The sequence below is a fragment of the Bemisia tabaci genome, chromosome 10 (genome assembly GCF_918797505.1).
Source record: "Bemisia tabaci chromosome 10, PGI_BMITA_v3".
Lineage (NCBI taxonomy): Eukaryota > Metazoa > Arthropoda > Insecta > Hemiptera > Aleyrodidae > Bemisia > Bemisia tabaci.
The window spans coordinates 3358993-3371768 of NC_092802.1; the positions used below are offsets into that span (position 1 = coordinate 3358993).

The following is a 12776-nucleotide window of genomic DNA, read 5'->3' on the forward strand; positions in this document are numbered from 1 at the left end:
TTCATTTATGGAGCAGAAAAGAGAACCTAACCATTCTGCCGTGCTAAGGAAAAACGCTGTATGAGCCCTCAGACGTTGCCAAATTTCCTGTGATAAAACATTAATTTTCGGGAAAATCTTGATATTTTTCCTCAGATTTTCAAATAATTTTGTTCCCCATCAGATCTGAACTATCTCAAAATTTCAAAGGAAAAATTCATAAACTTTCTCAAAATTTAACATTTTACCTGGAGAAATTTGGTAACTCTAGAATGCTCATAAGGCGTTTTTCCTTAGAATGGCAGCATTCCTGATGACTGATCTGCAGATTTAAATTTTGATTTTCCTGAAATCAATTTGATATGTATTGATCGCACCTGAAATGCATTTTGCAAAAGCTGAAGATCCACCTGAATGTTCGAAAGTAATTTTACCGGATGTCATTTCTGGTTCATCTAGGATAATTTACAAAGAAGCCAAGGAGGATGAAGACTTGCTGCAGGAAAACGTTGGATCACTCTTCGGCCGTCAATCCGGTTCCACAACACACCGTGGCTCAATTGTCTCTCAACAGCAATCGCAGTCACCGCTGTCGTGCACTGTGGAGCATGTCTTGCAATTGCTGCGGCACCTCTTCATGATCTCGCGGCAGCCCGAGGAACAGGACGCAGAGTTAGATGCGCAAGTTCAATTGGAGGAGTTCTTGAGCAAGAAGATGACCAACAAATTGCTCCAGCAAATCCAAGATCCCCTTGTTCTCAGCTCTGGAGCGCTTCCCGCCTGGTGCGAGGAGCTCAACACCTCCTGCCCCTTCTTGTTCCCCTTCGAAACACGACAGCTGTACTTTAATTGCACTGCTTTTGGAGCCAGTCGGTATGTAGAATTCGCTTTCTTTTGTCTTTTTTTTCTGCATTTGGACGTATTTCTGTTAAACGGAACGAAGCACCAAATTGAGTTCCTTTTGAGGATTTTAGAATCCTGGATAGCAAGTCCTGTCAAACGAAATTAAGCGCCATGGAAAAGCATTGAGTGTATAGGACGGAACTAGCATTGCTTTCTGTAACACCCGCCAATCTAAGCTCCCCTCTCTCCCTTCCTCCCCCGATGGCACTTAGTTCCATTTGATAGAAACACGTCCATCATATATGCCTGTTCTAGGAGATAACAGGCTCATTTAGAAAATTTAAATTTCTTTCTTAATCTTTAAATGCACACTGAGTTCTAAGCCTCAGGAAATTTTAAAAACCTGTTATTATCAGGAAAATGTATGTATCAGAAAAAATTTGTTTTGTATAAAAAGTGCAATCAATTTTAATAATTGGCCCGATCAGCAGGTCAATTATTGAAATTGATTGACTGAGTGTTATAAATGGAGCGATCCTATCCGTCAAAACGGGTGTTTTTTTTTATTATAGACTAAGGGGGTAAATGATGTACTTACAGAAGGGTCTCTCATGGGTTGCCATTAGTTAGTTTGTTGCCTACCTCCTTCGTCCATTGCAACTACCAGCTTCCACCAAAAGGATCGCTTAAATTTCTCTTTATTTATCTCACTTTGTCCGTCAGTTGAAACATTGGCCTGCCAATCTGCTGAAATGTTGACATTTCTCGGGTTTACAAAATCTGATGCCGATTGCGTAAAAGTTATTTTGTGCAGAACATTAGGAAATCAGAGTTTTTCAATAAATAGCAAGGGCTGGGAGCGGTCTTGAATTTTCAGGAAGAAACAAAAAACCATCAGCATTTCTAGTGGAAATGAAAAAATATTTTCTACCCTGACGTATTTTTGTCTGCTGTAATTGAATATTTCCCTCGTCATCAATTTACATTGGCATCCTATTTTGTCCGTTTATTTTATGCCTTGATTTTTCTGAGATTTTATGTACTTTCTCTGAGCTAAGTTAAAATTGTCACCAACTACCTTTCTTCCCGGTGTTCATGTTTTATCACTTACCAGGCAGATTACTATGTGTACTTTGTATGGAGAAATGACATGAGATTTCCTGTCTGTTCTTTTCAGATCAATTGTTTGGCTGCAAACTCAGCGAGATGCAACAATGGAGCGACAGAGGACACCAGGCCTCTCTCCGAGGCGAGATGATCCTCACGAGTTCCGTGTTGGACGACTGAAACACGAGCGTGTCAAAGTTCCAAGAGGTGACCAACTCCTTCCTTGGGGCTATCAAGTCATGAAGACACACGCTGACCGCAAGAGTATTCTTGAGGTACGTTTTGTCCACAGGCATGCACCGTAGCCTCTGCTCAGACCAGCGTTTATGCACGCAGGAAAACCTGGACAGTCAGGGAATTTACGGCGACTTGAAAAAGTCAGGAAATTTTGCAAGTAGCGTTCAGTTGAAGTCGGCTAAACTAGCAAGAATAAAATCCGAATGGAAGTTTTGTTTGAGGGTCAGGAAAAGTCAGGGAATTGAAAAATTTTTGAGTCAGGAAAAAGGAAAAATGTCATGCAAAGTTAAAGAATTGGAAAGTTAGGAAATTATGGGAACCCTTTTTAGACTGATGAAAATGAGTCTTGTAATGTTCTAGTGGTCTTGTGTTTTAAGGGACATATTTTATTTCTTTTAACATGATCCTCTTTCCCTTGAGAATAATTAAAAGTACAGTGGGCTCTCTTTATAAGAAATGACAAGGACTGAAATATTGATCCACTTAAGAGTAGATCCGGTAGACAGAAAGCTGAAGAGTGGGGAAAAAAAAACCAAAAACCACCAGAGATTAAATTTCTATAAATGAATCAGAAGATCCTAATTTTTGTCATTATCTTGGCAAACATGATTTTCATAATTGACTCGCAGCTCTTCATTATTGTCAAAGTCATAAATGATTAGCGTCATAATTTTTCATGATTCTACTCCTTTAGGCATTCTATTTCCCCTTGGCCGCTGGGCTGCAAGATTGGTTGGGAGAAACATTATGTGATCATGAACCGAACTTTTCTTCGATGTTTATTTAATCATTTTTCTCTTCCCCGTAGGTTGAATTCATTGGCGAAGAAGGTACCGGCCTGGGACCCACTCTAGAGTTCTACGCTTTAATTGCTGCTGAATTACAAAGGAAGGACTTAGGTAAGTGTATCAACTTAATCAAGTACATCATTTGAACACTTGCAAAATTGTTGTGCAAGAAGAACCTATCTGAAGTTCATTAAGGCATTTTTGAGATGGGACCAAGATGGCTAGGGGTATAACATGGATTTAAGATGTTAATCAACTCTTGATTTTCAGTTTAAAAGATGAGATAGATAAGTGAAAGAAATCAATAAAGTGGGAAATCTTATTTCCAATCCTACAGATACAACTGATCTATCCATCCAGTTTCTCAGCGAAAGGAAAATATGGAATAGACAGTTATGCCTGGTAAATCTTCCTGGAACATGAAAATTTTTATGAGAAAGCAGTGAGTGGGAATCAACAAAATTATTAATAAGTTTAAACAAAAGCATTAAGTAAGTGTTAGCATGAAGCATAAAGTGAACAAACTGTTTTGTAAAAAAAAAAGGAAAGAATTTCCATTTAGTTGTTTAGATGGTTCGCCCTACGTTTTCCTCCTCATGATTTGTCTGTTAACATGTTTTTGATTCCTGTACAAAACTGACGTACTAATTTGAAACATTTCAGGCATGTGGCTGTGCGACGATGAGAATGAAGAGCTGGATACGGCCGGCGTTATTGGCGTTGATTTAGGAGAGGGAGCAAAGCCACCAGGCTACTACGTACGCAGACCCTCAGGCCTCTTCCCAGCGCCGCTTCCGCAAGATTCCCCTGACTGTGATAGAGCCATCCAGCACTTCTGGTTCCTCGGCGTTTTCTTAGCTAAGGTCCTTCAAGATAACCGATTAGTCGATCTTCCGCTATCGCAACCGTTTTTGAAGTTGATGTGTCACGGTGATATTCAGAACAACATCAATGAAAGGTACTTCATCTTAACTCAGAATTGGATCTTTTAAAGTCGGAATTTGTTATGAAAAAAGATGTAGAAAACTACTTAACTATTCAAAATTCAAGTTCAGCGAGCATTGTATAATACGATGTCTAGAAGGTAGTAGCACTGAATATATTGGTATGTAGGGTGTAGCCAAGTGCTAGAAATAATGTAATAATTTTATAAAAAAAAAAAAAAAAAACACTTACATTTTATTAATAAACGTTGACCTAAGCTTCAAAAAAAGCTTCCAAAAAAGCTTTGAACAGCTTCGGTCAAAATTTATTAATAAAATGTAAGTGTTTTTTTTTTTTTTATAAAATTCTTACATTATTTCTAGCACTTGGCTACACCCTACATACCAATATTCAATATTTTTGAGACAAGTTCTCAAAAAGTTACTGAAAACCCTCAAGAGTCATGAAATTTTGCCGGAAGACCTTGATTTTCTTTCTTATGGCCAAAACATGTAATTCTTTTTTACCGCCTTCACACACTGTATTGACAAAAATTAGAACTTCTACTTGCAAATTCTGGATTGTTGAATTAATGAAATTTCGAGAAACTCGGTGCTGAAATTTTTATATGAAAAACATTCTCATGAGAAATTATTCCCCCCAAAAAACATTGATAAGTCAGAGTATTTTAAAATCCAAGAAAACTTGTCACTGAGTTTGAATTCTCAGTAGACAACATCTAAATTAAACCCACCACCTTTTCATCTATCGGCACTCCATAATAGAACATGTTATTTTCATATTGATCCTACCTTTAACTTCCTCTTAGATTTTAATATCTGAATAAACTTCTTGGCCAATCATGAATGAAGTTTCTTTTGCATGTATCGATTTTTAATTGAGTCGTTTAATTGCAGGATTGGTATGCGGCATCTGAACCGAAGTGGCTTTTATGACAAAGAAGAAGAACTCATGATGTCATCCTTGATCTCTGAAGAAAGTGAAAAGGAGCTAGAATTAGATCCTCCAAAGCTTCATGCTGAAGACACCAGGCCATGGTACATAGCCCCAGATTTCATAACTTCTCTCAAAATGTGTCCCAGATCAAGAAGCGTATCTACGTTCCACCTCAGCAAAATTCCCTTTAGAAAAGTGAATTTTTACGAGGGAATCGTTGGCCATTTCTAACCGAAAATTCCATCCATTATCCTTATAAATCAATGTAAAAAACTAGCAAAATTTTGGACGGACAAAGTGCTCAGTGCTGTCATATTCTTGTAAAAATTCGAGTTGTTTAAAGATGAGAGACTTAACCTGAGTGAGAGACAAATCTTACATCTGGCCATTGCTGATGCTATTATTATTCTAATTCTAAAGATCTAAGTTTTTTCATAACTCAATTCCAATGTCGAAAAATTGACTTTACTCTCCTCTTCTGGAATGTAAGAGAAATCAATGTTTTGATATATAGAGAAGGAATTAGTTAAAACAAGACTTGAGCTATTAGCCGACTTTACAAATATGCGCAATGATTGCGACTCAGGCCATGCTTTAATAAAACAAAACAATGTGCTAGTAGTCCAGGCGCCTGGTAAGTCTACCTGGAATTTTGGGTACACAGCGATTTTTTTGGCTTAATTTGTGTTTTTTGGGTCGCTGAATCCGAATCTGAAGTTTCCTACAGCGTATCTGGTGAGCATTTTCCTCCATTTTGAAGAAATGGCCTCAAAAGGCCTTTTTTGCGGTTTTTTTTTTTATATAGCGGCTACGCATGGGAAATAGTCCCGGGTTTCGTTAATGTTTTGAATAGCTGAAATAATTTGGAAGAAAATGGTATATAAATATGCTAGATTTGCTCAAAAATTGAGGAACCTCATATCTCGGAACTTTGGAACGCTTCGGAACTTGGCTGACCGCGGCGAGTCGGATCGCGCGTTGACGGGTGCGCCGCGAAAACGTGAATGGGCGCGATGTTCATGATGCTGTATCTTCCTCAATTTTTAAGCAAACCTAGCATATGTATACACCATTTTCTTCCAAATTATGTCAGCTATTCAAAACATTAACGAAATCCGGGGCTTTTTCTCATGCGTAGCCACTATATAAAAAAATCCGCAAAAAAAGGCCTATCTAGGCCATTTTTTCAAAATGGCGGAAAATGCTCACCAGATACGCGGTAGGAAACTTCAGATTCGGATTCAGCGACCCAAAAAACATAAAGTAAGCCAAAAAAATTGCTGTGTACCCGAAATTCCAGGTAGCCTCATTTTTAGCTACCAGGCGCCTGGACTTTAGAGGATGTTAATGTTTTTACAATTTTACCTTAACAATGACTTAAATAATATATTAACATCCTCTTGCACATTTTTTTTTATTAAAGCATAGCCTGAGTTGCAATCATTGCATATATTTGTAAAATCGGCTAATAGCTCAACTTTTGTTTTCACATTATGAGTAGCTGAAAACCAAAAAATCTTGGAATGAGTTAAAGCACTATGTAACATGTTTTCTTTTTAAATTTCACAATTAAAACTAATCTCAAAACGGGATATCAGGAAATCAACTCCTAAACAAGTTTTACATGTTTACAATTAATATTGGTCAAATGGCAAAAATACAAATGACCTCATTTGTATGATCTAACTTCTATTGATCTGTATCACAACTCATGATAAAACCTCGTTTAGGAGTTGGTTTTCGAAATTCTTGTTGCATGAATTTTTTTCTGTGTAAGGTTTTGAAGAGGAAACATGTGACGTATCAGACCTTGTCTAGTCGATTATTGTAAAAGCATGTAAAATTGAAAATACTAGAAAGCTACAGTAACTTATGAACAGTTTAACATTCCTGAGTCAAATTAGACTATCATACCAACAGTTTAATGTGTAGTTTGTTCACTTTTTAATTCTCTAACTAGGATTTTTTTACTTACATTTTCGATAGTCCTCTTAATTATTGAATAGTTCTGCAGGATGATTATTGAAATCGATAGACAAAGCAACAGACATAGAAGACATAGGGAGTATGGAGTGATTCTATTGGTTGAAATGGGTGGTTGTTACAGACTGAGGGGGAAAATGACGGACTAAAAGGAGGGTCTCTCAAGAGTTGCCATTAGTAAGTCTATTATTTATCATCTTCGTCTATTACTTCGTCTATCAATTTCAATAACCAGCCTGCTAAAAATTTTGCTCTTAACCCACTCAATTTTTCAACGTGAGAGGCATCAGTGATTAACAGATTTACTTCTCTTCTTCAGGTTCGCTGGAATCCTGACCGAAAACGATCTCTACGAAGTGGACCCAGTCCGAGGAAGGTTTTTGAAAGAACTGTGTGATCTGGCGGCTCGGAAGAGTAGGATCGCCACTGACAACTCGCTCTCATCAGAAGCCCGCGCTCGTCAACTGCAAAACCTTTCTCTGGTCCCTTCAGCCGCTGGCCCTGTCGTTCGACTCGACGACCTCGCAATTGCCTTTAACTATTTGCCCTCATCCAGGGTGTTCTCGTTCTCCTCTGCAGATTTAGTTCCTAATGGCTCAGATATTGACGTAAGTCTCTCCGATTTCCACAAATAGCATCATTCCCAATCAAGGCCAATCTTCGAAAAGGGACCTTATCTTCTAGCTGAAAGGTTCCCAAGAGAGCCAAATTTAAGAAACAATCTTGTACTTGAACTTTAAAAAAATGTTGGAAAACGTTTTTTTTTTTTTTTTTAAATTTTACAAATAATTGTATTTGATTTAAAGAGAACCACTCTTACTTAATCAAATTTCCTTTAATTTCAATGAAGTCTCTTTTTTATTAAGAAAAACCATTTTTCTTCATCAATGATAAAGTATTATTTCTTTAGATAGAAAAAAATCATTTGTAATACAGAAAATTTATTTGACTCAAAAAAATATTTCATCAAGTCAAAAAATTTTCTTTAATTCGAGCAAATTTTTTTTTTTTTTAAATGAGAAAAACCTTGTTAAACCATTTTTTCCATGAAATGTGCAATTGCAAAAAAATTCAGAGCTCTCATACGTAATAGCTAATATAATGTATTAGATCTCTAAGTTGAACTGGCCTATTTCATCTATGATATGTAACCTGTTCTTTAAGTGATTCCAGTCCGACCATTACTTAAATCGATGAAACTTCAACTCATTTTAAATTGATACAGGTTTCTAATGATTTTTGGTGTCTTTTGCAGGTTTCTCTAGAAAATGTGGAAGAATATGTAGACCTGACTTGCAATTTCTGTCTGGAATCTGGCATCAAGCGACAGATCGAAGCCTTCAGAGACGGTTTCAATCTTGTTTTCCCCATCAGCAAACTGCGCGCATTCACTCCAAACGAGGTCCGAACAATGCTGTGCGGTGATCAGAACCCTCAATGGACACGGGAAGATCTCCTCAACTACACTGAGCCAAAACTAGGCTACTCCAAAGATAGGTAAGCAGTAAACTCCTCAGTAGAACAACTATTAAGCAAGGATAAATATTCTTTCCTGTCAGCGGCGATTCTGGGAATTGGCAGCACTGTACTTCCTCAATTTAAATCGATTTCAGGTGAGACAAGCTGTCTCACCCAGAAACGATTGTTTTACATACATTTAAATTGAGAGAACTCAGTGATGCTAACTTTCAAGAATTGTCACTGACTCCTGTCCATAAGTTCCCAAAGTTATTAAATGACTGAAGTATAAATTAGAGCATCAAATGTAAGTTTTATCTTCACAATGTAACGCAGAAAGGGTTTTGCACAACGAAAAGTTCAGCAATCAATTCTTATGTGAAATATGAATTTGTTAAATCACTGTTAAGCAAATGGAATACGAATCTCTCGGATAACCCCCTTCCTTTAATTAATCGATTGCTTAAAGCGGAAAATGCGTATCCCAGTTGCAATTTCAAAAATCGATTAGGTTTTATTTTCCTCATTGAAAATGAAAATGATCGCTTGCAATTTTGTTTAAAATTAGAGGAAATTCACGAAAAACTCCGATAGGAACTGGTGGTTAGTTTTCCTTCAATAAAATGTATTATGAGCGGAGACTTACAATGTTGAAATCTGAGGCTCGCGTTTTTCGTCCTTAGCCATTGTAATGTTATTCATGAACACTTATGTCTTCATCAGGAGTTGGTTTTTTTAACTTTTTATTGTGTGAACAGTTTCTTATCCGTTGTTTCTTAATTTCTTATTTCTTCTTCTTTCTTAAGTCTGCTCCTCATCTCCTCCTCCATTATTTATGGGGACATGCATTCAATTTGTGGTACAAAATAAACCATCGAAACCTGAAAGTAAGCGAAAAAAGCGTATAGGTGAACTTAAAAATTGTGTTTAAGCAGCTCAATTCTGATACAATGTCCCTCTTTGTTGCAGTCCTGGGTTCCAGCGATTTATCAATGTTCTAGTCCAAATGACAGCTGAAGAGCGGAAAGCGTTCCTGCAATTCACAACAGGCTGTTCGTCGCTCCCGCCCGGTGGCCTGTCAAATCTCTACCCACGTCTCACGGTCGTGCGCAAAGTGGATGCTGGTGAAGGCAGCTACCCATCGGTCAACACTTGCGTTCACTACCTCAAGCTCCCGGACTACCCGACTGAGGAAATCCTCCGAGAAAGACTGCTCACGGCCACCCGTGAGAAGGGTTTCCACCTCAATTAAATTAATCTAATTAATTTAATTATTTTTTGGTCAATTAAAAAATTATAATGTTGTTGCGAAATTTAGTCGAGTTGTTGAAAGTTGAATTTTTTTTTCGTTGGGATAGCTGTGAGATTTTCTTTTTTTTTATTTCCTTTAAAAAATTATCCGCGGAATTGTGCGGCTGTGCAAGAGTAAGACAAATGAAGCCAGCCGAAAACGTGTCAACCAATTTTTCGATAGTTTTTCGTAATGTGAAGAGTGATAGGAACTCTGGTATTTCAAAACTTACTTTTTTACGTGAATTCTGATTCCTTTTCTCCCCTCCCCCTTCCGTTTAAACCCTTTCCATGCAATAACATAGACCAAGATCTAAAATATTACACTGTTGAAGCTCTGCAACACCTGCTCCTCTGCTCTCTAATCCTCATCACATAATTTTAAGTATAATTTCTTCTAATTGATCAAGCCAGAACTCCTTCGTAACTGTCTTGTAAGTACGCAAGTGACCCACTTCGAGAAGAAAGCTAGCTGAGCAGTAATTTTTTTTTCATCGGTGAAGATAAAATTATTAATAACACAATTTTAAAGTAAATTTTAAGGCTTTCTCCCCCCTCATTTGTAATCTCAACTCATGTGTGTGTATGTACTTACAAATTTTATAGTGAATAATGGGTTTCTCTCTATATATCTCTCTTTTGGACTCCAGTTTGTAACTATTCCTTTTCATAACGTTAAAGATTCCGTTACAACAGTTTTTATGTTCTTTCAAGCATAGTATTGTCTTCCCCCTCTCAGTTTGTATGTATAAAGTGATGTAAGACTGTTCAATAATTTCCGTTTTCTCTCACCCCCAATTGTTTTGTACGCTTCTCACAATACTCTCCATAGTCTGAAAACAAGGGATGTGCTGGAAACTGTCCCATCAGATTTAGTCATCGCACCCTTCTATTGAGAAAGTAAATTTTGGGTTTTTAATCTTATTGATAAATTGATAAGAAAGTGTTTTTTTTTTTTGGCATTGAGTACAAAATTGAAGGGACTCATTTTAATGCATGACAATTCGTTCATCGCAGTATCAGGTGAAAGGAGAATTTTTACACCATTTGAAATTTTACGCTTAGAATCCTGACAAAGATCGTTAAATTAGAAAGTAATGAGTTTTTTGTAGTAGTAGCTTGTAATCTCTAACAGATAGGGAAGCTAAGCTTTATTGTACATAAAACCTGAAAATCATGTCTTAAGCTAAGAGTTATGGTAAAGTGACATTGTATGTTCGTTTCTCCTGCTGTATGAGTCGGCTTTGGAAAAGGGTTTAGGTTTTCATTTTGTAAAACTAAGTAAATAGATGTAAAATTAAAGCTGAGAAACCAATTTGAATATAAAACTAAGTGTGATATTTTTTAAGTTTACTTTAGGCTCTACCCAGGTATCTTTTAGTTTTTAACGTATTTCCTCTGTTGGACTCCCTGCCTCTCGTATCACTGAGGAAAATAAAAATGTTGATTTTAGTTGCAGAAAGATCAGTCACCTAAGTTTAGTTTAATTGTTATTCTTCTTTTTTAATTTTATCCACGTAGAATTTTTATTTTCGCCCTGAAAGATATTTGAATTTTCTTGTTTTTTAAGTGTATGTTTATCGATTCTCCGATACTACTCGTACCAACTCAAAGAATTATTTCTATTCTATGTAAGAATATTTTGTGATTTCTGAAGGGATGCAGTTTCAAATAATGCATCCAATAAAAAGTATTTAAAAAATAAATGACTTTCAACTCGATTTTTTTCAGTCCCACCTAAAATTTGTTTTTAGCTTTGCTCAATTTCTATGAAGATTTGTTCAATTGGAAAATCTTCAGATTCAAAGTATTTTTATTAAAATTTCTAAGCATATCATGCTGTGGTGGGTGAAGTATTTGCACACAAAATTTAATAATTTAACACTTAATAATAACTCTAAAGGATAGTTAAAGTGAATGTCGTAATTCAGAAGGCAACAAAATTCTCAATTTTTAGTCTAACTATACTTCTGAAGCTACTGCAAAGCGTTGCTAGGCGAAATTTTGTATGCAAAGACCTACTGCACTGCAACAGGATTAAGTGACTAGAAATATTTAAAAAATGTCCTAAAATTTAGTAATTATCAATTATTGAATCACTCCTTGAAGTACTAAAAGAAGTTTTCAGTGGGCTCTGGGTTTGTTTTTTGAATTATGCTTTCTCCTCATGTTGAGCCCATATCAGAGAAACTTTTATTATTTTTCTGAAAAAATATAATGTCATTTAGTAGTGGCAAGAAAAAATTCTCATATGATCGCCTCCCTGTTTTATTTACTGTATTGCACCAAGAAAGAAAATAGTGCATGTACACCCAAAACTTTTAATAATTGAATCAGTGAGAACGAAATTACACCAACTCGAAAAAATGAAAATAATCAAGACACACACAAAACTGCACAGTAGGTAAAGAAGTTAGTCCAAGAAAAAGATTTTTAGTGCTGAAGGACAAGTACTGAAGGACCTATTTAAGGTCCAAGCTGGAATAGATGCACTAACTTCAATGACCTTTATGAAAATTGACTGTCTTTGATGAAAACTTAACGTTTTTGAGTTACAGAGTTGGTGTGTTTTCGTCCTCACTGATTCAATTCTCAAGTGCAGATGACAGGTATACAAGATTTCAGTGATAAATTGTGTTTATCCCAATTGCGATCAAAGGAAAATTAAAGTTAATAGAAGTTACTCAAAGAAATCTACAAATGCGCGGTAGCTAAATTAACAGACCAATATCACATATCTCTGGAAAGCTTCCTTTTTCGTACTATTTTTGTTGACAAAGACGTGAGTGATCTCCAATTAATTTACTTAATACTCTTTCTTATTTCTTTTTTCTACAAAAATAGGCGTACCTACAAGACTTGCAGTTTTTCTCCTATAGTGGCTTAGTGAAGTCTTGGTCTAGAAAGATGTAAGTCATCTCAAGTTACTGCATTTGAATTGATCTTCGTCAAAAAAGTTTTAAAGAGATTTCAACAACATCTCTAGGGATTGAGGAGGTTCAAAGGTGAGGAGTTTTCAAACCAACAGAGTTTCTAGTCGAAACCAAGAGAGTTTCTAGTCGAAACCAAGGGAGTTTCTAGTCGAAACCAAGAGAATTTCTAGTCGAGGCCAGGATTGAGGACATTTCAAGAGGAGAAAGTTTTTAGTAACCCTATTAAAAATGTAGGTATTCAACCGCAAGCAACTATATTAAGATTGAGACTTATAAT

The 12776-nt window shown here is 36.3% G+C and overlaps 1 protein-coding gene across 5 annotated transcripts in view; it reads left to right on the forward strand.

Annotated features, from left to right (window-relative positions):
• The window catches only part of Ufd4 (ubiquitin fusion-degradation 4-like), a 175295-nt gene extending 164023 nt beyond the window's left edge, over positions 1-11272 (forward strand). For all 5 annotated transcript variants that reach the window (XM_072305444.1, XM_019052976.2, XM_072305446.1 and 2 more), the window contains 8 exons: positions 439-852; positions 2000-2204; positions 2975-3065; positions 3618-3912; positions 4796-4936; positions 7138-7426; positions 8074-8315; positions 9246-11272. In XM_072305444.1, the coding sequence (XP_072161545.1) occupies positions 439-852; positions 2000-2204; positions 2975-3065; positions 3618-3912; positions 4796-4936; positions 7138-7426; positions 8074-8315; positions 9246-9528 (1960 nt within the window). In that variant the 3' untranslated portion in view covers positions 9529-11272. The remainder of the gene's footprint in view (positions 1-438; positions 853-1999; positions 2205-2974; positions 3066-3617; positions 3913-4795; positions 4937-7137; positions 7427-8073; positions 8316-9245) is intronic.
• Positions 11273-12776: the final 1504 nt, after the last annotated feature.